The 27,421-nt window shown below is 42.2% G+C and overlaps 1 protein-coding gene across 3 annotated transcripts in view; it reads right to left on the bottom strand.

Moving 5' to 3' along the window:
- Window positions 1-27,421, bottom strand: part of LOC103463227 (contactin-associated protein-like 4) — a 104,149-nt gene that overhangs the window by 65,105 nt on the left and 11,623 nt on the right. For 2 of the 3 annotated variants that reach the window (XR_014087216.1, XM_081606034.1), the window contains exons 2-4: window positions 26,764-26,877; window positions 11,702-11,895; window positions 7,054-7,201 (exon numbers count right to left, since the gene is read on the bottom strand). Coding sequence is in view for 2 of the 3 variants with exons in the window: in XM_081606034.1 (XP_081462160.1) it covers window positions 7,054-7,201; window positions 11,702-11,895; window positions 26,764-26,877 (456 nt within the window). In the remaining variant the exon portion in view is untranslated. The remainder of the gene's footprint in view (window positions 1-7,053; window positions 7,202-11,701; window positions 11,896-26,763; window positions 26,878-27,421) is intronic. The other variant, XM_081606035.1, reaches the window with a different exon arrangement.

Consider the following 27,421-nt stretch of genomic DNA (forward strand, 5'->3'; position numbering starts at 1 on the left):
GATAGAATATGAGAACTAATAAGTGTCACTCAGTAGCAAGCTGCTGAATTTGTCTCTCTTTTCCTAGAAGTTAAAAATAAAACAAACCCTAACTTTTCATTCAGTTTTGATTTAAAACTGAATTTCTGCGGCGTTGTCTTTGTGCCGCCAGTTTGAATGTGCAGTGAAACTGATGTGAGCGCATAAATCTGTGAAAGCAAACAGTAACTAGTGATGTTAAGAGTCTATATCTAAAACTCGGTTGCTAAATATGCATCTGACACGCGCTCCACTATGACATTGCAGCTCCTTGGGTATGGAACACCAAGGGAGCCAAAAATGTTGTAAAACTGTAAGTGTCTTTCACCCACAACGTATGTTGTTAACATGCAAATGACTGCATTCACAACTGAAAGTGTGTAAATCGGAGTTTCACATTATATTGTATAGATTTGTTGTGACTTTTGACTAATTCATTGAGTTTTAGTTTTTAGAGTGGGTTTGCTAGTTTTTATTAGTTATTATGGGATGCAGTAATGTACCAACAACTGACGTAAACTGCTTATGTGGGGAAAAAACTATTTCACATCATTTTGAAAGATGGTTACTGTCAGGGTCTGTTTGTCCTCCCCTTTTCCTAGTTTCTTAGTTTGTTTTCCTTAGTTTTATTTCCACCTGTCCCTGGAACCACCACTTCTCAAGACATCCAGCAGATGTCACCCATGCTCCACCCCTGAGAAGTGTCCTGGTTCAACCCGGACACACACCTGCAGCTGGTTTAGAGGGCGTGGACCTGCGATATAAGCAGCAGCTACACTCCGTCTCACCGCCTGAGTGTTTGCCTACCACGGTAACCAGCGTTCCAGAAAGAGGCCTTCTGTGATTACTCTCGTCTAACCCTTGTTGTCTCCCTCGCCAGATTCTCCCGCCGTCTTCTAGTTGTTTCCCGGAAACCAGCTGCCCCCGCATTCGTGTAAGTCTGTCTCCCCGCTGTGGATCACCTCCCTCCTGTGTGATTTCCCGACGCTGCCGGTGTTCCCGGTCAGACGCCACTCCCTGTGTGTGTGTGCGTGATCTCCCCTCGTCGATCCCTCCCCGGGATTTCCCCTTCGGGACGCTACGGGCCAGGAGGCCCACGCCCGAACTTCCCGGAGGACCGCCTGGACGGATCAGGCTCCAGGCCGTGCCCGACATCAGAGCTAAGCATCGCTCGTCAACGGACACTCGGCTCGCGCTCCGCTTCGCCCCTAATACCTCCACGCCAAGTAAGCTCACCTCAGTCATTTCCTGGAGAAACTCCGCTGAGTTCTCGCTAACCCTGCTTTTTCCCGTTGGCAGTAGAAGAACCGGTCCGCCGATTCGGCTTCGCCACCAGCTCCCTGATCCTTCAATAAACATTATTGTTTCTGACTCGCTCTGTCTGACTGTGTTCTTGCATGTGGGTTCGCAACCTTAAAACCGACATGACAGAACACTCAGGCCAGTTCGGAACCTCAGCAGACGCTATCAGACGGGCGCTGTCCGAACAACACGCGCTAGTCCAGTCACATGACTCCGCATTACGGGAGTTAGCTAGTCGTCAAGCCGAGACTAACGATAAACTAACAGAATTAACCACTTTCCTACGGAATTCAGTTCAGCAGGCTCCCAGCTCTCAACCTTCCCCGACAGTGGCTCCGGATCCACCAGCCCGCTCCATGTTTTCGGACGTCCGACCCTCAGCGCCAGAGAAATTTTCAGGTGACGTCCGGAAGGTCAAGGGGTTTATTCTCCAATGCAATATCATCTTTAATCATTCACCGCAGAGTTTTTTGCATGACAGTGCTAAGATTTCCTACGTGTTATCCCTGTTGACGGGCCGAGCCCTAGAGTGGGCCGAAGCCCGGTTTTCTTCAGCCTCTAACTATGGGTGTACCTTCCCCGAGTTTTTGAAGGAGTTACAGCAGGTGTTTTGTCAAGAGGCTGAGAAGACTTCAGCCTCCCGTGAACTACACGGATTGAAGCAAGGCCAGAAGACTGTGTCAGACTTTGCCATCGATTTTAGAATCTTGGCCGCTGCTTCAGGCTGGAACCCTGCTGCGCTTAAAAGCGCATTCTTTCATGGGTTAAATGAGCAGATAAAGGACCAACTGGCTACTCTAGATGAACCAGAGTCTCTGGATGAATTTATTAACTTGGCCATAAGATTAGACAACCGGATTCGGTCAAGGATGAGTGAGCGATCCCGCCGCACCGCCCTTCCGCGCTCCGCACAGGTCAGTAACCAGTCGACTGTCCAACCTCCACCCACCTTTCCCTCATCTACAGGACCAGAACCCATGCAACTGGGACACGCTAAGCTAACCCCAGAGGAGCGGCAGAGGAGGATGCGCTCCCGGCTTTGCCTTTACTGTGGTGAACCCAATCATGTAATCGCTAACTGTCCAATACGTTTAAACCCGCAGGTCCGGCAGTAAGGACGGGGAGACTGCCGGAGACTACAGCAGTAAGATCTCGCTTAATCATCCCTGTCTCCATAATCATTAACGAACCATATTCTTTATCAGCCCTCATTGACTCAGGGTGTGAACAGAACCTCATTAATTCAGACATCGTCGAGCAACTGTCTATTGAAATCGAGCCGCTTCCAGTTCCTCTCCGGGTATCAGCCCTCGACGGAGGGAACCTGCCACAGATCACCCATCAAACCAAGCCAGTGCGTCTACTCACTTCAGGTAATCACACAGAAGAGATTACTTTCCTCGTGTTTCCTGCCGCCAGTGCCTCCATCATCCTTGGTTTCGACTGGTTATACAAGCACAACCCGCACATAGACTGGGCCGAGACCAAGATTGAGTCGTGGTCCACAAAGTGTCACAGTACCTGCCTTCATTCCGCCTTTCCAGTCGTCACTACGCCTACAGAGCCAGCTGAGATCGACCCATCTGACGTCTCCTCCATTCCCCGTGAGTACCATGATCTAGCTCCTGTTTTCAGTAAGGACAAAGCCCTGTCTCTGCCACCCCACAGACCGTATGACTGTGCCATCGATCTACTGCCTGGCGCCCCATTACCCAACAGTAAGCTATATAACATTTCTAGAGCAGAAAGGCAAACCATGGAGGAGTACATAAACAAGTCTCTAGCTGCAGGGATTATCCGCACCTCATCCTCTCCCCTCGGAGCAGGGTTCTTCTTCGTGGGGAAAAAGGATGGCTCTCTCCGGCCCTGTATTGACTACCGTGGACTCAACCAGATCACCATCAAGAATAAGTACCCGTTGCCATTATTATCCTCAGCCTTTGAGCCCGTCCAAGAAGCAACCATATTCACAAAACTAGATCTCAGGAACGCTTACCACCTCCTTCGCATAAGGGAGGGTGATGAGTGGAAGACGGCGTTTAAAACCCCCATGGGCCACTATGAATATTTGGTCATGCCGTTTGGGTTGTCTAACGCACCTGCTTTCTTCCAGGCCCTGGTGAACGACGTCCTGAGGGATCTCATCAATGTCTTTGTGTTCGTCTACCTGGATGATATCCTGATATATTCCAAATCCCTCGCGGAGCACAAACAACATGTCCGTCTGGTTCTCCAACGCCTTCTGGAGAATAAGCTGTATGTAAAAGCGGAAAAGTGTGAGTTTCACCGCCCTTCAGTAACCTTCCTAGGGTACATCCTCGAAAGGGGACAGGTTAGAGCATCCGAGGACAAGATCAAGGCAGTACTCGACTGGCCTAAACCCGAAAACCGCAAACAACTACAGCGCTTTTTGGGGTTTGCAAACTTCTACAGGAGGTTCATACGCAATTACAGTCAGACTGCTTCACCCCTCACCGCTCTCACTTCCAGCAAGAGAGAATACGTCTGGACCCCTCAAGCGGAGGCCGCCTTCGAGGAGCTCAAGTCCCGGTTTGCACACGCTCCCATTCTGGTCCAGCCTGACCCCAAGAAGCAATTCATTCTGGAAGTTGACGCCTCCGACACCGGGGTCGGCGCGGTTCTTTCCCAGATGTCTACCCACGACCATAAGCTCCATCCATGCGCCTTCTTTTCCCGTAGACTCTCACCAGCTGAGAGGAATTATGACGTGGGCGACAGAGAGCTTCTCGCGATTAAACTCGCCTTGGAGGAGTGGCGCCACTGGCTGGAGGGCGCCGAACACCCCGTACTGGTCTGGACCGATCACAAGAACCTGACATACTTGCAAGCAGCCAAGAAATCCAATCCCCGCCAGTCTCGTTGGTCTCTGTTCTTTTCTCGATTTAACCTATCTATCACATTTCGCCCAGGTTCAAGGAATGTTAAACCCGATGCTCTATCTCGAGTCTATTCCCCAGATGACGCTGAGGTGGTCCCAGCTCCCATCCTGCCTCCCAGTTGCACCGTGGGAATGGTCACCTGGGAGATCGAAGACATCGTCCATCAAGCTCAGCAAACAGAACCAGCCCCAGAGTCCTGCCCACCGGGTAAGGTGTATGTTCCGTCCTCTGTCCGATCCCGTTTTCTCCAGTGGATACACAATTCTAAGTTCTCAGGTCACCCCGGCGTTAGCCGCACGATTGGGCTAATAAACAGACGGTTTTGGTGGGCCTCCGTACACAAGGATGTCAAGGAGTTTGTTTCAGCCTGCCCAATCTGTGCCCGGAACAAGTCATCCAATCAACCCCCGCAGGACTCCTACAACCACTACCCATACCTAAGCGCCCTTGGTCCCACGTGGCCATAGATTTCGTTACCGGACTCCCAACCAGTAAAGGTATGACCACCATCCTCACCATCGTCGACCGTTTCTCCAAGGCATGTCACCTTGTTCCCCTACGTAAGCTGCCCACGGCTGCCCAGACTGCCCTGTTATTAATTAAACATGTCTTTAAACTACATGGCATCCCGCAGGAAATCCTCTCGGATCGCGGCCCCCAGTTCATATCACAGGTCTGGCGTCAGTTCTGCTCGGCTCTGGGGGCTAAGGTATCCCTCACTTCTGGCTACCATCCACAAACCAATGGCCAGACAGAACGTATGAACCAAGAGCTAGAGACGACTCTGCGATGCCTGACCTCCACGAACCCCAACGATTGGGCCCAATACCTCCCATGGGTCGAGTATGCACATAACAGCCACATTTCTGCAGCCACAGGTCTCTCTCCGTTTGAAGTGGTCCTGGGTTACCAACCACCACTCCTCCCCTCTGACGAGGAGAACCTCTCGATCACGTCGGTACAACACCACATCCGACGAAGCCATAAGATTTGGAAGGACACTATCACTGCCCTCAACAACACCTCCGCTACCAATAAACGCCTGGCTGACCGTCGTAGAACCCCTGCACCTGCTTATATAGTGGGACAAAAGGTATGGTTGTCCACACACAACATTCCCCTCAAGTCTATGTCTAGAAAGTTGTCTCCAAGGTTCATTGGCCCCTTTGAAGTGCTGGCAGTCATTAGCCCCTCAGCTGTACGCCTCCGCCTTCCCCCGTCTCTGCGTGTCCACCCAACCTTCCACGTTTCCCAAATTAAGCCAGTGCTCTCCAGTGAACTTTGCCCTCCGGCCGAACCCCCTCCACCCGCCCGGGTCATCGATGGCCATCCGGCCTTCTCCGTCCGCCGGATTGTCGCCACTCGGCGACGAGGTCGGGGTCACCAGTTCCTTGTCGACTGGGAGGGTTATGGTCCTGAGGAACGTTCCTGGGTTCCGGGATCATTCATTTTAGACCCCTCCCTTATTAGAGACTTTAGGGACTCCCAGACCCCGTCCTCTGTTCGGCCGCCAGGTGGCGTCCGTTGAGGGGGGGGTACTGTCAGGGTCTGTTTGTCCTCCCCTTTTCCTAGTTTCTTAGTTTGTTTTCCTTAGTTTTATTTCCACCTGTCCCTGGAACCACCACTTCTCAAGACATCCAGCAGATGTCACCCATGCTCCACCCCTGAGAAGTGTCCTGGTTCAACCCGGACACACACCTGCAGCTGGTTTAGAGGGCGTGGACCTGCGATATAAGCAGCAGCTACACTCCGTCTCACCGCCTGAGTGTTTGCCTACCACGGTAACCAGCGTTCCAGAAAGAGGCCTTCTGTGATTACTCTCGTCTAACCCTTGTTGTCTCCCTCGCCAGATTCTCCCGCCGTCTTCTAGTTGTTTCCCGGAAACCAGCTGCCCCCGCATTCGTGTAAGTCTGTCTCCCCGCTGTGGATCACCTCCCTCCTGTGTGATTTCCCGACGCTGCCGGTGTTCCCGGTCAGACGCCACTCCCTGTGTGTGTGTGCGTGATCTCCCCTCGTCGATCCCTCCCCGGGATTTCCCCTTCGGGACGCTACGGGCCAGGAGGCCCACGCCCGAACTTCCCGGAGGACCGCCTGGACGGATCAGGCTCCAGGCCGTGCCCGACATCAGAGCTAAGCATCGCTCGTCAACGGACACTCGGCTCGCGCTCCGCTTCGCCCCTAATACCTCCACGCCAAGTAAGCTCACCTCAGTCATTTCCTGGAGAAACTCCGCTGAGTTCTCGCTAACCCTGCTTTTTCCCGTTGGCAGTAGAAGAACCGGTCCGCCGATTCGGCTTCGCCACCAGCTCCCTGATCCTTCAATAAACATTATTGTTTCTGACTCGCTCTGTCTGACTGTGTTCTTGCATGTGGGTTCGCAACCTTAAAACCGACATGACAGTTACAAAGCATAATATGTCTATTATTTTAGTTTATTATAGTTTGTAAACACACAATATAGTTCCAGTTCTAGTTTTTTCCTATTAGTTATCGTTTTAATTTCTTTCAGTTAATGAAAACGTTCTCATTTTCATTTTTCATTATTTTATTAGCTTTAGTAAACTACAATAACCTTGATGTAAATAAATTACATTCCTCGCCAATCACATTTGGATCGTTTTCATCCAATCGGAGTATTTCTTGGATGAGAAAGAACCAATCACAACCAAGAAGTCAAAATGCTCCAGGAAATGGCAGAAATACCCAAACAAACTGTATCATTTAAGAAAAACACAACATGATACTCTTGAACTTTGTAACCTGATAATTTGTAGTTAAGCAAACAAACTGTACATTTCCTCAGCATTGCTATAATTACTGTAACCACACTCACTGTATCTGCAGCCGTATATTTCCAGCCTGAGTCCGATCCGCCCGGTGGGGTTCCAGTCCAGTGGGATCAGACGAAGGTAGCGGGCGATCACTGGCTGGTCAAGCTTGTACTGGACCACAGAGTCCGCGTTGCTGTTACCTGGAAACGCCTGGAGCAACACAACTAGATGTTAGTTTCTGCACACAACCTGGATGTTGCAGAAATTCTGGATTTTCCATCAGCCTGTTGATATGTGCCACGGGTGCTAGTTTATGTTTCAGCTGTTGGATGCTAACTAGCTAATCAGCCACCAGGCAACCATTTATTAATAACCAAAAAATAAACACAAAACCTGAAAACTGTTAAAACTGTTACCTGCTCAGGTAACAGAACAGGTAATGTTCCTGACACACTTGAAGAGAAATCGCTGATCTGTCTGTTTGCGGAGCTGTTGTCAAGCCGGTTGCCGTGGCAACGGGCATGCGTGTTAACTGAAGCCGACCGAGCAAAGAAGAGTTTGAATGATTTTTTGAGTTGCTCTTCAGCTGTTTTTGGGAGTTATTTTGCAAACTACGGCCTCTGCAATGTCTGAACGTAATCAATAAAAACGGACCATACACCAGTAAATCCAACTGACCAAACGTGCTGGAGGTCTGCTTGGGTTGCCAGGTAACGTGGAACTCAGCAGGGATTGCTAGGTAACATGTGGAACTCGGTTAGGGTTGCTAGGTAACATGTGGAACTCGGTTAGGGTTGCTAGGTAACGTGTGGAACTCAGCTGGGGTTGCTAGGTAACGTGTGGAACTCGGCTGGGGTTGCTAGGTAACGTGTGGAACTCGGCTGGGGTTGCTAGGTGACAGGCAATCTTTGCTGATTCGTGACGTAACATTCCAGAGATTTTTGAAACGACTCATTTTCTAGACACCAAAAAAATCTTTTACTTTTTTTCTTTTTAGAATCAGTAGAAACCCAAATGGAAGTATGGAGATGTTCAAAATGTGAATTTTGCATCGATATCTCGTCAATTCAAAGGGATTCAACTGCTGTACCGATTCCATCACTTGGTGTAGACATAAAGTCTCCCCAGCGCTCAGCCTTGAGAAAACCATCTGCATTCTCCAACTTTGAGCTAACAGGCCATTGATCCCATCTGCTGATGACGCCTCTCCCTCTCTGTCCAGTGATCAATAACCCTTGGATCCCATTTTGTGCCCATACTCAGCCTCTGTTAAAAGACTAATAGCTTCCATTTTCCCCCAATCAGCCGCCTTTGAAAATCCAGCAAGGTTGCCTGTGTGACAGTTCCCCACAGAGAAACGCCTTATTTCGAGACGAATCCCCTAAAGACCAAACCGACTCTTACAAAAAGTTAACAGTTGTGTTTTTGCACGCATGCATTTGAATGCACTCGCTTTGCTCCATCTACTGAACAGCTTGTGACTTTGTCAATCTGTGTGTGTGTGTTTGTTAGCTGATGAGCCTTTGTGAGCGCGATTAGCTTCTCTGGAGCTGCATAATTGTGATCTCGTTGCTTTGAAGGGTTGAGCCTGCTGGGCAGCCGAGCGTTAAGCTCAACAAATGGCTCAGTTTCCTGCTGAGGATGCCGAGGAACACGCCATCTCGTTTACTCGCCCGAGGACCTTTAGAAATATGAGCTGCTTCTGACAAGCTTTCAGTCAGGGGAGGAGAAACGGAGATGAAGGAAGGATGAAACTTTTTTAAAAAAGCACGGGAGGATGGAGGAATTAACAACAGAGCAACTGGGGGTGAAGAAGTTCTCAATAAAAATATAACTTTAAAGCCTTTCATGAAGTCTACATGAAAAATTCTGCTGAATCAGGCGCAGCGACAAGTTTTAGCAAGAAACATTCATGCAGGGTAGCTTGTAGGCCTGGACACTTATCACGATTTACGGTTTCATGTTGATATCGATAATTATTCATTTGTTTTTTATTTTCAATATCCAAAATACTGCCAAACTAATTGTGCGAAGTTTCCTCCACGCCATTGTCTTTCATTTTTAATCATTTATGAGGCATTGTGGTGAAACCTTAAACTGCTGTTGTGCAAATTCCTCAGCAGGTAGTTGCTAGGTAACCAAAGAACTAGATAGTTGCTAGGTAACCAGAGAGTTAGTTGATTCCATCAACTTTGTTTAGCTGGTTGTGAAAGGTGAAGTGGCAAAAGCCTTTCCTCTGCCTACATTTCCCAGAATGCCGTGCATGAATACCAGTCAGCATGTTAGACTGAGGGAAACATTTTAAACACAAAACAATGACAGTATTTATATCATGTTTTGGAAAATCCATTTTTTAAAAATAATTTTGCACTTCCATTTTGGTTTCTACTGCTTCTAAAAACAGCCCAAGTTCTGGAACAAAATGTGGATTTTTGTCAATAAATTGATGTGTTTTGGTGTCTGGAAAATGAGCCACTTCAAAAACTTTTTCAATGTAACATCACAAATCATTGTTGCCTAGCAATCCACACTGAGTTCCAGTACATTTGATCAGCTGATTTTATCACTGACAAAGTGTTTAGTTGTTGACTTACCACACAGAAACCACTTGCTGCATTCTTGTTGGTTGTGCAGGTGGCTCCACGTCTGCTTTTCAAAGACGTACGGTTGTATAATTGCACATTTGTTTGCAGCCATTTTCAGGTGCAAGTGTAAACCTTGAGTTGGTGGGCGTGGCCAGCAGCAGCTCATTGGGATTTAAAGTGACAAGACGCCCTAAAACAACTCAAAATACTCAAAATCTTACTATCTAAGAATGGTTTTGTGTAAAAAAAGAGGAAAAAAACAAGAATGTAATTAACATGTTTTTTTAAGGCATGAACCTATCCTAGCTTGTTTAAGGAAGCATAACAGATCACCTTTAATTTTACTAGAAAGTTGGTTGGTTACTATGATGCCAGCATAACCACATGACTGAAAGGCTAAAATTACAAAAAACTTTTAATAATGTATGTAGCTGTAAAGTATAGTAAAGTAAAGGTAGTGATAAAGTCTCCAGTACTTCATGGAAGTAAAGCTCAGATGATTTGGTTTTTCTCCTTGAGGATTAATCTGAGTTGCTAACGTCAGGAGGAAGCTGTGACTGAAGCAGCTGTTTTTACAGTCGCACCTTTTCTGTGACACTGAGCCACCCTGACTAATACATGCAGATTTAACCGCAATCTGGCAGCTGATGAGGAAGCGCCGCCTCACGCGCCGAGTCTCAAATCAAGTCGTTTTAACGCTGAAGAAGTCATACCTTCATTTTTTCAGGTGATGTGTCCTGGGGAGATTTTATGTTCTTCACACGGTGCGAAAATCTTCTTTGCAAGTCTGAATTACAAGTCTCGCCACGGGCGGATATAGTTTGAAGACGGGTGTTCCCTTTCTTCTTAAAAGGAAAAAAAGGGATGCCTGGAAGTTTCCCGAATAACAAATCAAATAGCAATCGAACTGCTGCACACGTACTTACAGAAAGTCATCTTCTCTAACTCTTAAAGGTGACTTATTATGATTCCTGGAACAGGTTATGGTATACAAAATGTTTATTACATTCTTTGCACAAAATCCTTCTTAGAAAAAGAGATTTTGAGTATTCTGAGATCATTTCAGAATGAGTCTTGTCACTTTAAATCCAAATAAACTGCTGCTGGCCACGCCCCTAAACTCATCGTTAACACTCACACCTGAAAATGGAGGCGCAATTATACAACTGTGCATCTTTGAAAAGCAGAAGTAGGGCCTCCTGCACAACCAGCAAGAATGCATCAAGTGGTTTCTTGAGGGCAAGTCAGCAACAAAACTCTTAACTTTTCCAGCAGCCATTGTACAGCAGTAAAACCTGATGACCAAACGCGCTGGAACTCAGCTGCAGTTGCTAAGTAACAGGCGGCCTTGGTGGGGTTGCTAGGCAACGGCCAATTTTCAACATTACATTCCGAAGGTTTTTGAAATGAGTCATTTTCCAGACACCAAAAAACAGTTGGGTGTTGGCCTTTTTTTTTTTACTTTTCATGTAGGAATTCTGTGATTAAAATAAAAATTCTGACTTTTGATTTCAGATTTCTGACATCAAAATCTAAGAATTTGGATTTACTTTGGATTTCAAAATTCTGAATTTAAAATCAAAATTATAGTTTGAAGACTGGTGTTGCCTTTCTACTTAAAAAGGAAAAAAAAATTAATAAAAGTTTCCCAAATTTCAAATCAAATAGTAATAAAACTGCTGCACATGTGGTTACAGAAAGTTATTTAGATTTAATCTCAGAATCCTGATCTTAATCTCAGAATCCTGATCTTAATCTCAGAATCCTGACCTTAATCTCAGAATCCTGACTTTAATCTCAGAATCCTGACTTTAGTCTCAGAATCCTGACTCTAATCTCAGAATCCTGACTTTAATCTCAGAATCCTGACTTTAATCTCAGAATCCTGACCTTAATCTCAGAATCCTGACTTTAATCTCAGAATCCTGAGCTTAATCTCAGAATCCTGAGCTTAATCTCAGAATCCTGACTTTAGTCTCAGAATCCTGACTTTAATCTCAGAATCCTGACTTTAATCTCAGAATCCTGATCTTAATCTCAGAATCCTGACCTTAATCTCAGAATCCTGACTTTAATCCCAGAATCCTGACCCTAAAGCTCATTCGTGAGTCGTTACAAACTTTACCCCCAAGCTGTCCTCCTGCCGGTGCTGCCTCCAGTTGTGTCCCGTGTCGCTGAACATCAGCAGGTAGGTCGTCAGCCAATCAGAGCTGCCGTAGCGGCCCTGCGTGGCCACGGCGGTGATCTGGGTCCGTCTCTGCAGATCCACCTCCAACCACTGGTGCTCATCTGACCACAGAGGAGACCAGCCTCCAGCTCCTGCACCAGTTACACAACAACAACGATTCAGTTCAGACTCTGTCATCCAGTTTCAGGCACAATCATGAAGTAAAGATATTTGTTGAGTTTTTAATTCAGAGACTTTAAAATCTGCAGCGCACTGTGGCGAGGTTTTGCTGCGCTCGTCTTCCGCTCAGTATTCTTAATCTGGGAAGCCACCCAAGCTGTTTACAAAGCTCCACATTTTATCCACCAGCCACCAGGACTGAGCTCAATGTGGTTCAGGATAACTGGGAATCGTGTCTATTCACGTTTCCACGCTGATGCGATGGCAGCCAGTGAGCTGCAACATTTGTCCTCTCCACAGCGATTAGCAGAACACGGTCGGGCCTCTGGAGGGAAACGCGCCTCAGCGCATCCTGACAGCAGCTGGAGCAACAGCTGGAGAGGGCAACCAGCTATGTATGGGGTTTGTTCACACCGTGTTCACAGTGAGGGCTGGTAGAAATCCCATTAAGACTAAAGGAACTGTGAAACAAGGATACACTGGTGTGACTTTTGTTGGAATAAAGCACCAAATGTTTTATTTTTTTATCTCAAGAGAATCACTTAAGTATTTTAGCATAAAAATATTGATAATACAAACTCATTTATTGAATATCAATCAATCAATCCTCTTTATTTAGACACAATTATGATCCATAAACAGACAAAACAAGAAGAAAAAGAATAAAAATAAAAATATATATAATGAAATTAATATGATTGTATTGACATTAAATTAAATAGTTGATAAGGAAAATTCATCCAATAAAAAAAAAGCAATTGATAAAAAGTTTACTCAAGTACTGAGTAACTGATCAGTCATTTAGTATTTAAAAATTACATAATTAGATGGAGGGCTGCACAGTGGTGCAGTTGGTGGAGCTGTTGCCTTGCAGCAAGAAGGTTCTGGGTTCGATTCCCGGCCCCGGTCTTTCTGCATGGAGTCTCCATGTTCTCCCTGTGCATGGTGGGTTTTCTCCAGGTACTCCGGTTTCCTCCCACAGTCCAAAAACACGACTGTTAGGTTAACTGGCCTCTCCAAATTGCCCCTAGGTGTGAGTGTGTGTGTCTCTGTGTTGCCTGGAGACGGACTGGCGACCTGTCCATGGTGTACCCCACCTGAAACCTAAGCTGGAGAGGCACCAGCAACCCCATTAAGGGACAAGGGTGCAAGAAAATGGATGGATAATTAGACAGACCAAAATATAAAGTTAAACTGATTTTTTGGGATTTTAAAGACCAAAATGACAATAATTCAGTTAAGTAATAAAAATAATAAAATCAGCCAAAAGAAAATTTTTGATATCAGTTATTTAAATAAAAAAACTAATGAATCTTTAAGAAAAACTGCATATGTGTGTCTGGTGAATTTTTGGTTAAAACATGTTTGTGTTACATTCAGTGGGCAGAAAATCCAGAAATTTTACTCCAGCAAGAGATAAAATTACTCAAGTAAAAAGTAAAAAGTAGAGCCTAGTAAAAATACTCCTAAAAGTTTTTTTATTTTCCCCAAAAACATTACCCAAGTAAATGTAACTAGTTACTGCCCCAATATGAGAAAAGTAGTAAAAGATGCAGAGCTTTCAGACCTCAGATAAAGCAAAGAAAACAATTTAGAAACAACAATAAAAATGTTTTAACTCAGGAAGAGTTCAGAAATCAACATCTGGTGGGCAGTGGGCTCTTCATTCACATTTCTTATTGACATTATGAAGATCAGTGTATCTAGAAATGTACTTGATTTTTAAAGGTTTTTCTCTTTTTACTTCAAATTGTGATCATGGTTCGATTGTTTTCCATAATAAATCCACATTGGAAAATATTTTTTTATCACTGCTGAGATGCAAAGCAATCACTTTTGTCAATATGAAAAACAAATAAAAGCAGTTTTATCTTTTCCTCTTGGATAAAAACATTTTAACATGTTGAAAACATGAAGCAACAGTTTTTCAATGGAAGAAGCTTTTTGTCTCAGACTCTTTTCTTCTCTTTCCTGCTCATTAATGCATCCTAAAGGTCAAAGCTAATAAGTAGCTCGGTAAAAGACATAGACACTGACAGCAAGTGAAGAGCGCAGACAGGCCGACCTTTACTCATTACAGCCGGACTGGAGACGACAGACGCAGGAAAGAAAGAGGATGAGAGCGTGACAAAGAGAAGAGCATCAACCCACGGCTGCAGAAACCAGGAGAGGGTCAACGTTGCCATGGTGGGCAACACCAGAGGGATGAGCAGAAACTGGTGAATTTATTCAGCAGCTGTGGCAGAATAACTCTTTCCCCCTAAACATTATACATTTCGTCAGACATTTTATGTTTTTAAGCTCCTGGTGGGAGAAAATCTTTGCTTCAGTAACTGCTTGTAATGACTCTGAAGCATTTGAACGACTCTTTGCGGTAATTGAGGTTAAAGACGGGTCAGGAGGATTATAGCGCTGGTCTGCTGGACGTCCAAATTACCTCATTACAGCAGCAAATCGAGGCTAAGCTAGCCAAGCTAGCACCCAGAAAGGCAAAATTTTACTAAACATCTGAGAGAAATTTGATGTAAACAAATCAAAACACCACAGATTATAAATGATTCCAACTCTGATGAAGTTAGAAGTTAACTTAACTTAAAAGTAGTTTCTAAATTAAAATCCTGCTTTTGGTCAAAAAACAAGCATCAGATGTTTTATTTATTCATTCTGTAGATGTTAAAACAACACAATAAATAAACTACACTGTAAAGCATTTTAAGCTGCTTTAAATTGAAAATGAAAGTTCACCTGCTACCTTGAAGATAAAATTAAAGTCAAGTAGAAAATTACTTTGGTTTTAACACAGACATTAATGTTCGCCAAGTAAATTCAACAAGAGACGTCTAATCATTGTTTTTAAGTTCTGATAGCTCATTAATCTTCAATTGTGAGTAATTTTAATTTAATACTGTAATTTAAATCAAATAACTATTTGGCAATATGCAACAACACTGGCTTCATGTAGTTGAACATGGGCATATTTCTGAGTCATTTTCTCCCAAGTTAAAATAACTGCTTCTTTTAAGTCAGAAGAATTTAAATTATGAACAAAATATCTCATTAGGTATTTTATAAAATATTCCACTCAGGAACACAACTCAAGCATTTTGAAAAATACATTTTCTTCAACCATTGCTAACTGACGGATGCATTAAAACAATTATTTGCCTTAAAACATACAAGAGGCGTGTCAAAGTAACACACATCCACCTCACAACAACACAAGACACAACAACATGCCGCTAAGCACCCTGGGAAATAGTCCCCACTCTTTCATTTTCCTTTAATCACTGTTTTTACTTTAAATCCAAATATGCTGCAGTTCAGCTTAGATTGACAGGTGACGGGTGGAATTCCACTGGGGTTGCTAGGTAACGGGCAGAATTCCACTGGGGTTGCCAGGTAACGGGCAGAATTCCACTGGGGTTGCTAGGTAACGAGCAGAATTCCACTGGGGTTGCTAGGTAACGGTATAGCAGTGGTCCCCAAACTTTTTCCTGTGAGGGCCACATAACTTTTCCCTTCTATGGGGGCTGGGGGGGTTGAAGGTTGAAACTGTTTGGGGGGGGGGGGGTTTCTCGATTCATTTTTATCCAGAAAGCACATGGGCAAAAACCGTTAGTGAAACGGTCACTGGGACTGACTAGTATATATTTCATTGAGGGAAACCTGGAATGCGGCGTTCATAACAAACACGTGTGTTCATCTGCTCTTCCGCTAGCAAACAACCGCACTGATTAAATAACATAAAAGTCCAGCAGTTCCCTAAAAGTCCAACAGATGGCAGCAATGCGCCATGCAAAACAAAACACCCACAGTTTACAGGACACACTTCCTGCTACAGAGCCCCCTGGTGGTTGAAGAAAAATCCACATTTAAACCGGAAAATACAATATATGAAAAAAAATCGAAATGCTCTCTGGTATTGTTCAGGGGGCCGGACCAAATGTGGGCCGTAGCTTGGGGACCACTGCAGCATAGCCTCCACTATGCCGCCGCCAGGTAACGGCATAGCCTCCACAGGGGTTGCTAGGTAACAATATAGCATCCACAGGGGTTGGGCAGTGGGGAAGGCCCCTGGGGTCTCTCATTTTCCAGACACCAGAAAACATTAACTTACTGCCAAAAAACAGCTGGATGGGTTTTCTTAATAAATTTAGCTATTTTTCTGTTTTGTTTTGAAGCAGTGAAAACCCAAATGGAAGCGTAAAAATGTGCAAAATGTGAATTTATCCACCACCTATGTGACCCCAAAGAAGTATATTTTAGTGGAAAATTGTTGAGCACTGCAGTGACAAAATGTTCCAGGTCAGGGAAACTCAAGGATTGATGTAAGACACTAACACATCTGATGCGCTGGGGGGCTAAACTTACATGAGTTTGTTTTCCCACGCTCCCAAACCTGCTGCCATTAAAAGTCATAATCCATGGCTAACACCACCAGTCCTTGGCCTGCGTTCGAGCACAGAGCCAGGAGAAAACATCCAAAATTACACTGCTTCAGTGCTTTCATGGTACCCCAAATACAGACACACAGGATCAGTTGCAGTGACATATTTACTTACAGGAGAGGTTGCATTAATTATAGGAAAACTTAGTGTACCCTCAGTAGCTAACCTATATTTTTACACTACGTTAATGTTTCAGAGGGTTTTCTTTTCAAACAGGCAGAGGTGGGTAAAGAACCAAAAATAGCACTCAAGAAGAGTAGCAGTACTTCAACATATATTTACTGTAGTAAAAGTAAAAAGTAGAAATAAAAAGTACAGCGTAGTAAAAACACTGTTTTCCCCAAAAAGTTACTCAAGTAAACATAATTGGGTAAATGTAACCAACTCTGCTTAGATGACTGCATTTTTGTTTCAGATGTATTTATTTGCTCATCATTTTTAGTTTAAATCCAATAAGAAGAAGTTGTTGCTGCTGTAATCGGAGCAGCGTGTCTTCGGCTGCCTGCTGGTAGCTGTCAGAGCTCAACCCGTCTGCTGGGGACAGTTAAAGGCCAACATCTCTGCAGCCATCCAATCAGGATCACTTCGGATGGTAGGATGCTCCGTCTGAAAAGGAACGCTTGTTTTACTGCACGTTGTGACATCACTGTCACTGCTGGACTCGCTCAGCGGCGAACAGTTATGATGAGGCGGCCGGTGGCGGTCCTGTCCTCCGGCCAGGCATCAACCTGGCTCAGGAAGGGGCCTGACTTTTATTGTTGCGCTTTAATTTGAGCTTTTTAGCATTTAAAAGGGACGTGTTATGCAAAATTCACATTTTGCACGTTGTTCTTCCATTTGGGTTTTTACCGCTTCTCAAAACAGACAAAGCACTTTAAAAAAAACAAAATAGTTTTATGTTTTTAGACAACATGTGTCTGGAAAACACATTTTGCATCACATTCCGCTGATTTGTGACGGAATGTAACGTCACAAATTAGCAGGCACTACCCGTTACCTAGCAACCCATGTGGAGCCTAACCTGTTACCAAGCAACCAAAGCAGCACTCCAGCACATTTGGTCAGCTGGTTTTACCGCTGTATGAGCTGTACAATGGCTGCTGGAAAAGAGAAGAGTTTTGTTGTTGATTTAGCTTTTTAGCATTTAAAAGGGACGTATTATGCAGGAGGCTCTACTTCTGCTTTTCAAAAATGTCTGGTTGTATAGTTAAATTTCTGTTTGTTACGATGATGTGTTAGGCCCACTGTAGACAGTTAAAAAAAGAACTAAATTTCTAGATATTTTCTAAAAAAGAAAAACAAAATTTTGTGATCATTTTTGAGTCAAAAATGTGACACTCAGAAATATCCAAGTTTTTTTATTTTAGAAAATTTCTGAAAATCATCTTAAAATTAAAAAAAAAATTCTAGCAAAGTTTCAACTTTTCAATCTCAGAAATTTCCTTGTTTTTTCTAGAACATTTCTGAGATTAATCTCAAAATTTCAGATTTTTTCTAGAAAATGTTTTAATTTTGAAACTGAAATTTCAGGGATTTGTGCTCATGAGCAATGTGAATACGGTGCATCAAATTAAGAGATTCAAAAGAAAAATATAACCAAAGTCAGCTGAATCTAAAGAGACACGCTGAGTAGGTTTGGAAGTAGCTTTTATGTGAATGTAAAGTCTAATAAAGGGGATTATAACCCGAGTGGCAAAGTTACTTCATGCAGGACAGAAAACCCATAAACAGCAGGAAGCAGCAGGTACGGTGAACGCAGCTTCAGCCTCCGACTGCAGCAGCAACATAAAACCAGGACTGGCCCAAAGAGACGCCGAGCATTCTGGGAATTTCACAGGCAGAGATGCATGATGGGAATCAGACAAAGATGGAGGCTATGAAGAAAAAACGTAGAGAAGTTTGTTTCAACAACAAACATAAGTCCTCTAGGAACTCTAAAGTCCAATAAGCTGAGCAGTTGGCATGAAGAAAGAAAACAGGAAGGAAACATTTTATTTCTTGCTTAGTCAGTAAAATCTGGTGCTGTTACATTTACTGGTGAACCCACTGGGGGTAAAATATGGTGCCGCCAACCTTAAAGTTCCTTAATACGTCTGAACTTCTCACTCCTTTAAAAACAATTTTTAAAAAAACAGGCTTTTTAAATCAAAGTGTGTTCAAACTGTTTTTTATGGAAGTGACCCTTCCTGACCTCAAGCCAGAAAAAAGATAAAGAAACGGCAACGATACGGATCAACGGCAATAATTATGAGGGCGTGTTGGGGTCACTGAGTAGAAAACAAGATTAAAATTTTGACAGAAAATTCAGAAATGTTGAGATTAAACTAAGAAATTTTCTCAAAAAAAAAAAAAAAAGTAATGTTAATTTTTAGATTTGTCTTTTTATTTCTGAGATTAATCTAAAATATTTTCTAGTTTTTCCTTGCAAATTTTCACATTTTCAGGTTTGTAAATTTCCATGTTTTGTTTTTTTATTATTCATAGTTTTTGGTGAAAATGCACTCTGTTATTTTTCTATCTACATTGACTGTTGTAATAAATGAACTCAAACAGTAAAACTGTTACTTCTCCCAGCATCAATGAAAATCCAATATTGATTGATTTTTGATATTTCATCCTTCCAGTAAATTTCCAGGGATTTGCAGAAAAAATGATCTGACAGAAAATAATACGAAGTCTCAACTACGCCAGTCGAACCAGTTAATTAATCGCATCATAAATTAAAATGAGTTCAATAATTTCGATGCTGCTGATCAATATTTTTTTAAAGGCAGTTTTGTTTACAGACCTCATAATATATTTCATTTACATGCTTTTTATTTCCATTTTATCTACTGTTTTGGGTCTTTTATGTTTTATATTTTGGTGATTTAAGTTATCCTCCAGTTAAATTGTTCTTTACAAAATTTGAGTTTAATGAATTGATCTTAATATTATAATTTATTGCAATAATTTCTGGGACAGTTTACCATCCAGCAAAGTTTAATAATGGTTTTATTTTGACATATTTAGTTAGATTTCATCTGTGATTCATTAAACTGAGTAAAATAATATTATGAATGTTTGTTTATCATCCTTTGATATGCATTTATAATCATTTATTTCATTATTTCGACTAAATATGCTGCATAGAATAGACATCTTACATTATGATATTTTTTTCTGGGATTATCCAAACGGGATATTTTTATTTCCCTGAATTCAGAGAGGAATTTTAAAGCAGTAGTGAAAGAAACCCTGAATGTTTGTTTCTAGTTGGATTTTGTGAAGACATGAGGTGATATTTACCAGAATAATTAGATTTGTGGTGAGTCTGACTACCTGGGATTAAAAGGATTTCTGTGTAATCTCACCAGAAAACATGATTAAGAGGGGAATCTGGAGAAGCAGAAGCGGCGCATAAACATCACACCGGGATCAAAACCTGATTCTACGGCGCCTTCGTAATTTAGACCAGAGGCCATGTTAATGTTACGCTCACTTTTAAATCTAAATTAGCGCTTCCAGAAACTGATTGGGGATCATTTCATGTGTCTGAAGCCTGTTGCAGAATAATTAAACTGGTTACAACGGCCCAGTTAGCTTGCTAAAAACAACCATTAACATTTGCCTATAAATGTTAAATGTTGTCATTAACATTTAGCTACGAGGCAGAATTAAGTCATCTCCATGTTTTCCCTCCAATTCACCAACATTAGGCTGTAATTATGATTAAAGTATGTTACGGCAGCATATTATCGGCAGTTTGAGAGTCAAAGAGTAAAATCTCAGGTGGAAAAAGTCACAAAAATACATAAAAATGACCTGATTTTCCGTTTTTATTCAGTTGTCAGGTTTTGTCTTAAAGAAGAAAAGCTTTTCTAAAGCATTTAGACTTCTGTGGATGTGACACGCTGCTGCTTGATGATTCATTGAAGGGAACAAGAAAATTTGTTCCTCTCAACTGGAACAAGAAGGACCAGTAATAATCTATTAACCTTTCTGACCCAGTAGGACCCGACTCTAGGAGGAACCAGGACCTTCAGCCAGACCGGCTCAAAATCTGAAGGGATGAAAGTGACCCGACGTGCGACGCCAACCTGAGGAAACATAATAAAAACATTCCTGAAAGAAATAAACTGATTTATGGGCAAAACCCGACCGAATTTAGAGTCGGTGGCAGCAAACCTGCTAAAGAGGACAACCTCTGTTGGTCAGCGGGAAATGTTTAATTTTCTCTGAAAGATTCATCCTCCCAGAATTGAGAGGATGTTAAACAACCTGAACTGTGAAACAAACCGGACAAATAACACGAGATGCTTTGGTTTTCAGTTCATATCCTGCAGACAGTGGCGCAAAAAGTGGGTATGCAGGGTATGCAACGCATAGGGGCGCAGCACCAGAGGGGGCGCCAAAACCCCGTCTGGAGGGGTGGCGCGCCGATGATGTTTTCCCATAGACTCAGTGGCGCAAAAAGTGGGTATGCAGGGTATGCAACGCATAGGGGCGCAGCACCAGAGGGGGCGCCAAATCCCCGATCTATGTTTTCGCATCCACCTGAATAATGTGTAGTTGCGCCACTGCATAGACTTCATCGCGCGCCTTACGCTCCTTCACCTCGCGCACGTAACGAGGTAAATGTAGCGAGTTTTACCCTTCACGTATCGTCGCCTCGGGGGGCGAGTGAGCGTCGCTCCTTCACCCTGACGTTCCTTCCCGGGGGGATCTATGTTTTCGCATCCACCTGAATAATGTATAGTTGCGCCACTGCCTGCAGATAAGTGTTTGTGTCGTCACACACCATTCTGTGTTTCTGCATTGGGACAGAAATCCAGAAGGCTTTGGGTAAATGATGCTGCTGCACCTGTGCATCCTACAGCGAGGTGCAACTCAGGAAGAGTAAACCTCAGACAAACAGACAGTTTGTGAAGTTCGCTGCATATTTGATGAGGCAACAATAAGGCAACGAACTTAAAAACTATTTGACCGAGTCATACACCAGGTCTATCTGACGACGTATGACGGTGCAGATCAGCGATGCCCAAAGTCGGTCCTGCAGGGCCGACACCTGCATGCTGTGGTTCTCTTCCTGGTTTAACACACCTGGATCAAATGACGTTACCACCAGCAGGGACAGAACTACCACATGCAGGACGCAGGTTGTAGACTGCCCACCGTCGGTCCTGCGTGGGCAGTCTACTGGTGTACACTTTAAAAAGTAAATTTCCAATAAAAAATTAATAAATAAAAAAAAATTATTAGGCTAATCTCAGAAATTTCCTAGAAAAAACTTGGACATTTCTTAATTCCAAAAGTTAAAAATTTGTCAGATATTTTATTTTATTTTTTTTGTGTGTCTTTAAACTAAAAAATTTTCCATTTATTTTTCAGGAAAATTTCTGAGATTAAATTTTAAATTTTATAGCAATTTTTTTACTTTTCAAGCTCAGAATTTTCTGTTTTTTCTCTAGAAAATTCCTGAGAATAAACTTTTTTTTTGGGGGGGGGGGGGGATTTTTAAGATAAATCTCAAAATTTCTGACTTGAGTTTTCTGGGTCAGAAATAAAAATAATTTTCTGGAAAAAAACCCCAGAAATTTCTACAAAATTTCTGAGATTAATCTAAAAATTTCTGATACTTTTTGTGAAAATTCACTCCTTTTTTAAAATGGCCCTAATACATTGGTGTACTTCACCAGTCATTATGTAACTTTTAGTAATTCAGAATACACCAATTTAAATTATTTTATTGTTTTATTCTACATCTATTTGACGTATTTCAAAGGAAACACATGCAGGTGTGTTTGTTTCTCTGTCTGTGGAAACATATTTTAACATTTACAGAAAGTTTTGTGTCTCACAAAGTCCCACAAATGTTGAAAAGACAGAAAACTCTCTGCTGGTTGTGTGTGTTTCTTCCTTTCCTCACTCGTGGAAAAACAGTTGTTTAGCATAATGAGAGCGGGTCGGTCTTTACCCCCGAGCCTTCTGCTGGAGGGCCGCGGCTGATCTCTGACTCCGGCCTTCATCCGTCTCTTCGGGCCGTCGGCTCGGCTAAAGGAGCGGCTCTCTCAACCGTTCTGGGTCCCGAGACGCATGAATTATTCACCTTCACAGATGCAAGGCAGCTGCTTCACAAACTGTACATGCACAGAGGGACGCGGCGCTGCGAGCTCCAGCAGGAGATTAAAGGCCAAAGTGTGTGAGCTGTCCAACCAGGACACGTCCACATATGGGGACAAAATCACAACTCCAGGACAGTCCATGATCTCCAACATCTGCGCTGGCTCCTTTACATCTAGCAGTTTGTCCATGTTTTGTCACCAACAGCTGTTATTCAAAAATCAACTAGATAAGGATTTAGTTCTCAGCATCAGATTTATACGGCAGCATATCAGTGACAACAAAGTCAGAAAACAAAAAGGAGCAGTAAATTTCTGGAAAAAAAAAAAACTCAGAAATTTTCAGATTAATCTCAGAAATATTCTAGAAAAAACATGAGCATTTCTGAGTTTCTTGTTGGTTGTGCTGAAGGCTCCACTTCTGCTTTTCAAACATGTACAGTTGCGTAATTGCGCATCAGTTTTCAGCCATTTTCACATGCGAGTGTAAATGTTGAGTTTGGGGGAGTGGCTAGAAGCCTACTTCAATTTAAAGTGGCAGAAAGGAGCTCAAAATACCAAAATCTAATTATCTAAGAATGTTTTTGTAGAAAATCTTTAATGAACATGTTTTGTGTTGACCATAGATGTATCCTAACCTGTTCAAGGTAGCAAAATAGGTCACCTTTGAGTCACTGTCAGCAGCTGAGCTCCATAAATGGTAAAAGTTGCAGAGTGGCCATCTTAAAGAAGCTGCCAAACAAACCCTTCACAAAGCCCGCATCAGCATCCAGCAGAGAGTTCAGGCTGGATTTTTTTCCCCCTGCTGTTCATGAATCACAACTCAATTTTATTCCCTTCAGAGATGAGATAGCACTACGGCGTTTTTGATGTACTAGTCTAATAAAGTTTCAATGAATTCCTCCGTGCAACACGAGCGTTTAGCAGAGACAGTCTGCCGTAGTCTCAATCTGCACGCCGGTTTCTCCGTCCCACGGAGCGAACGCTCGGGCTGCGCGTCTGCAGGTCAGCTTTGTCTTTCATGTTTTGTTCTCAGCATCCTGGGGAAAGGCACACACACACACACACACACACTCTCCTGGGAAAAAGCACAACCGCAGCCAACAAAACAGAGAACATCTGAGGCGAAGAGCACAGATTCAGTCAAGGTGCTCTGGCCTTTCCACACTCTGCTCCGAGCGCTGCACAGGCCTGAAGGCTGCTTCTTTAAAACTGGTCCCAACAACCAGCCGAGCCACAGAAACTGTAACGTGGCTCAAATCTCTTTAGGTCTACAGATTATCCTCACACAAATGTGGAAAAAACAAAATAAACAAACAGGAAGTGCAGCCCTTTGTGACTAAAACCTAAGGAAAAATAGGAATTACTATTTGTTTCATCAGATATTCTTGATAACAAAAGAAACTTAAAAGAGGATTTACATGCAGTTAGTATAAAAATCAGTTCTTCAATTATTACAGCTAAAAACTGCTGATCACAGGTCAGAGCTGAACCTTCAGATTCACATAAAAACAGCTACAAATTCAGCCTTCTGTCACCTGAAAAAACACATTTCCAGGATTAAATACTGGGAGAAACTCAAGTTTCTAAAGTTTACTGCTGCAGTGTCTTCACAGATCTGAATGCTTTCGTTTGTAAACGAGTTTTTTTTTTTTTATCTTAGAGTAAATTAGTTTAAATTAAAGATCTGCTGTTGTCATGGCAACCTTACAGACCTCTCAGCTCTTCCAAACGTGGAGAAGCAGCATCCAGCTTCTATGCACCATAAATCTGGAACAAACTTCCAAAAAACAAACAAAACTGCAAAACAGCCGAAACACTGAGTTCCTTTAGATCACAGGTGTCAAACTCAAGGCCCGGGGGCCAAATATGGCCCGCCGTAGCTTTTTATGTGGCCCTTTGGTCTCCAAATCACATCAATAAGTCCATTCAGTTTTTCACAAATCTGCAAAATTCACACACAAATTTCCAAATTTTTTTTCTGATTTTACTGCAAATCTTCTCAAAACTGGTCAAAAACACTGAATCTGTAACTTATACGGCGAGTGATAGTCACATTTAACATCATAGATTAACGCAAATATTGTCAAAATTCCTTACAAACTTTTCTAAATGTTCAACACAAAATCTGTAGTTTTGATTGCAAAAAGAAAAAGAAAACTAAAACAATCACAAAATCCCAGAGGAACAGCTATTTATTGATATTTCTACAGTTTAATTGGTTTTATCAATATATTCTGGCACAACGGGCCCTTTAAGAACATTCCAATTTTTGATGCGGCCCAAAATGAAAATGAGTTTGACACCCCTGCTTTAGATCAACCTGTTATAGCTGCTTTTGATTTAAAAAAAACTGGAACATTGATCAACATACTTTAAACGTATTGATGATTTTGATGATCACGCTTAACGAAATGTAATTTTTATTGATTGATTCACAACTGTGAGGTAAGAGCTGATAAGTAAATACTGGTAACTGATCAAACAATTTACTTACTTTTAATCTTTTCCTTGCATATTTTTTATGTTAAAAACAAAAAGCTTTCATCATCCACCTTAATTTCTATTCAACGTTTAAACATGTTCCCAATGGAAACATTTTAAACAAATGAGCATTACATTTTTGTCTACTTAAAAAGATTAAACTTGGAGGAAAATACATGTTTTGATTAATTTTTTCAGTGCTGCATATAAATATTCTCACCCACATTTTGTAACAATCTCAGTCTGATTCATTCTGCTTATTTAATGAAATAAAGTGCCTCATGGTTTTACTCTGCAGGTAGCTGAAGCCATTCTCACTCAGAAAGAGAGAAATTGTGTTTCCACTCGAGTAAAACACAAAAGTATTTATATTTTTCTTCAAAAGCGCCATGTGTACTTATTAAAAGGCAGCCACTGAGCGTAAGATGTTTATGTGAGCCGTGAAGTTAACTGCATGCTGCAGCTTTTCATTAAAATGCACCCGAGAGGTCGGGTCACATTAATGCAAATCAATTTATCTGTTGTTGTTGTTGTTTACAATGGAGATTGAAGTCTGAGAGTTTAAAGCAGTTGGGAGGGAACAGGGCCTAATTAATGACTTCATACCCTGAGAACATTTTCAGATTGTGTCCATTACTGTGATGTAACGACACAAAGAAAGTTCTGCATATCTGTGAAGTGGAAGAAAAAGTTTTCAGAATTTTGTACGGAAGCATTTAACTGCCATTACTAAGAAAAAAAAAGTAAAATAATAAAGTTTCTGATTGTAATTAGATGTAAAACAAGAATTTTCTCGTTATGAGAAAAAATTTTGTTTTAACTACAAATGCACCGATCCACTTTCTCCACTTACGATACCGATACCAATATCTAGTATCGATACCGATCCAACACAAAAAAGGTGCAGAACTGACTTAAAATGTTCCCACAGAAATAAACATATTTAAAAAACAATAAAAATCTGAAAGTGACAAAAACAACAGGTTGATTGATCAAATATATAGAAATAAACTGAAACAAACCTTCTTTCAAATGATTCAGAAACTGCAGTTAGGAATTATAAACATAGTATATATATATATATATATATATATATATATATATATATATATATATATATATATAATGGCGAACCAACCGGACATTGTGGTGGTGGATAAAGAACAGAGAAAAGCCGTTGTGGTGGATGTAGCAATACCAAGTGATACAACATCAGGAAAAAGGAGCATGAGAAATTGGAGAAGTACCAGGGCCTCAGGGAGGAACTGGAAAAGACCCGGAAGGTGAAGACCACAGTGGTGCCTGTGGTCATTGGGGCCCTCGGGGCAGTCACCCCCAAACTGGAGCAGTGGCTCAAACAGATCCCAGGAACAACATCAGACATCTCAGTCCAGAAATGTGCAGTTCTAGGCACAGCCAAGATACTGCGCAGAACCCTCAAGCTCCCAGGCCTCTGGTAGAGGACCCGAGCTCAGAGGATGAAACAGACCACCCGCGGAGGGTGAGAAGGGAATTTTTTTTTTTATATATATATATATATATATATATATATATATATATATATATATATATATATATATATATATATATTTCCAACGAAACCCTTTGACAAGGGAAAAGTTAAAGGGGTGAAAAAACTTTTGGAAAGCACTGAAAGTCTAACAATTTAATTTATTAAAGCTACAGCTTGTGATATTCATCCTAATAAAGTGTTTGAATGCAGAATATTTTTATTTTATTTAAACTCGGATCTGGCAGAGCGTTTCAGCTGGTTTTTAACCTGCAAGCCGTTTCAGAAACCGCTCACCTTCTCGTCTGTTGACTTTGGCGAAGCCCGGTCCGTGACTGGTCGACAGCTGGGAGGAGCTCCTGAAGGACGACGGCGGCAGGTTGGACACCAGAGGGTTGTCACACACCTCTGCTGACCAATCACACGCCAGAAGAGACACAAATCAGTGTTTAGCATTAAAAACATCATTTCACAAAACTTATAGGGTTACAAGACATGATCAGGGCCACAGGAATAAGAAAATCTGACTTTAATCTCAGAATTTTTGACTTCTCTCCTCCAAATTTTTTTTTTCTTCAGAATTCTGACATAAAACTCTGAATTGCAACTTTTTTCGTAAGAATTCCGATTCTAATCTCAGTTTTGACTTCAAATATTCAGACATTTTCCCCAGAATTCTGATGTTTTTTCCACAGAATTTAGAATTTTCTTCTCAGATTTCCAACTTTTTCCCTCAGAATTCTGACTATTGATCTCAGAAAGTCAAAATTTGGAGTAAAAAAATTCCAAGGTTACAATGTGAAATGCTTTTTTTTATTTTATTTTTATTTTTTTTAATGATTGCCGGTGGATGAATAACGATTTCTTGCTGCACAAAGTAAAACACATTTTCAGCAAGAAGCACAAAATGATCGTTGGTCAAAGTTTAGTAAATTGCTGAGTAGAAAACAGACAC

Source organism: Poecilia reticulata, chromosome 4 (assembly GCF_904066995.2).
Source record: "Poecilia reticulata chromosome 4, P_reticulata-male-v2, whole genome shotgun sequence".
NCBI lineage: Eukaryota > Metazoa > Chordata > Actinopteri > Cyprinodontiformes > Poeciliidae > Poecilia > Poecilia reticulata.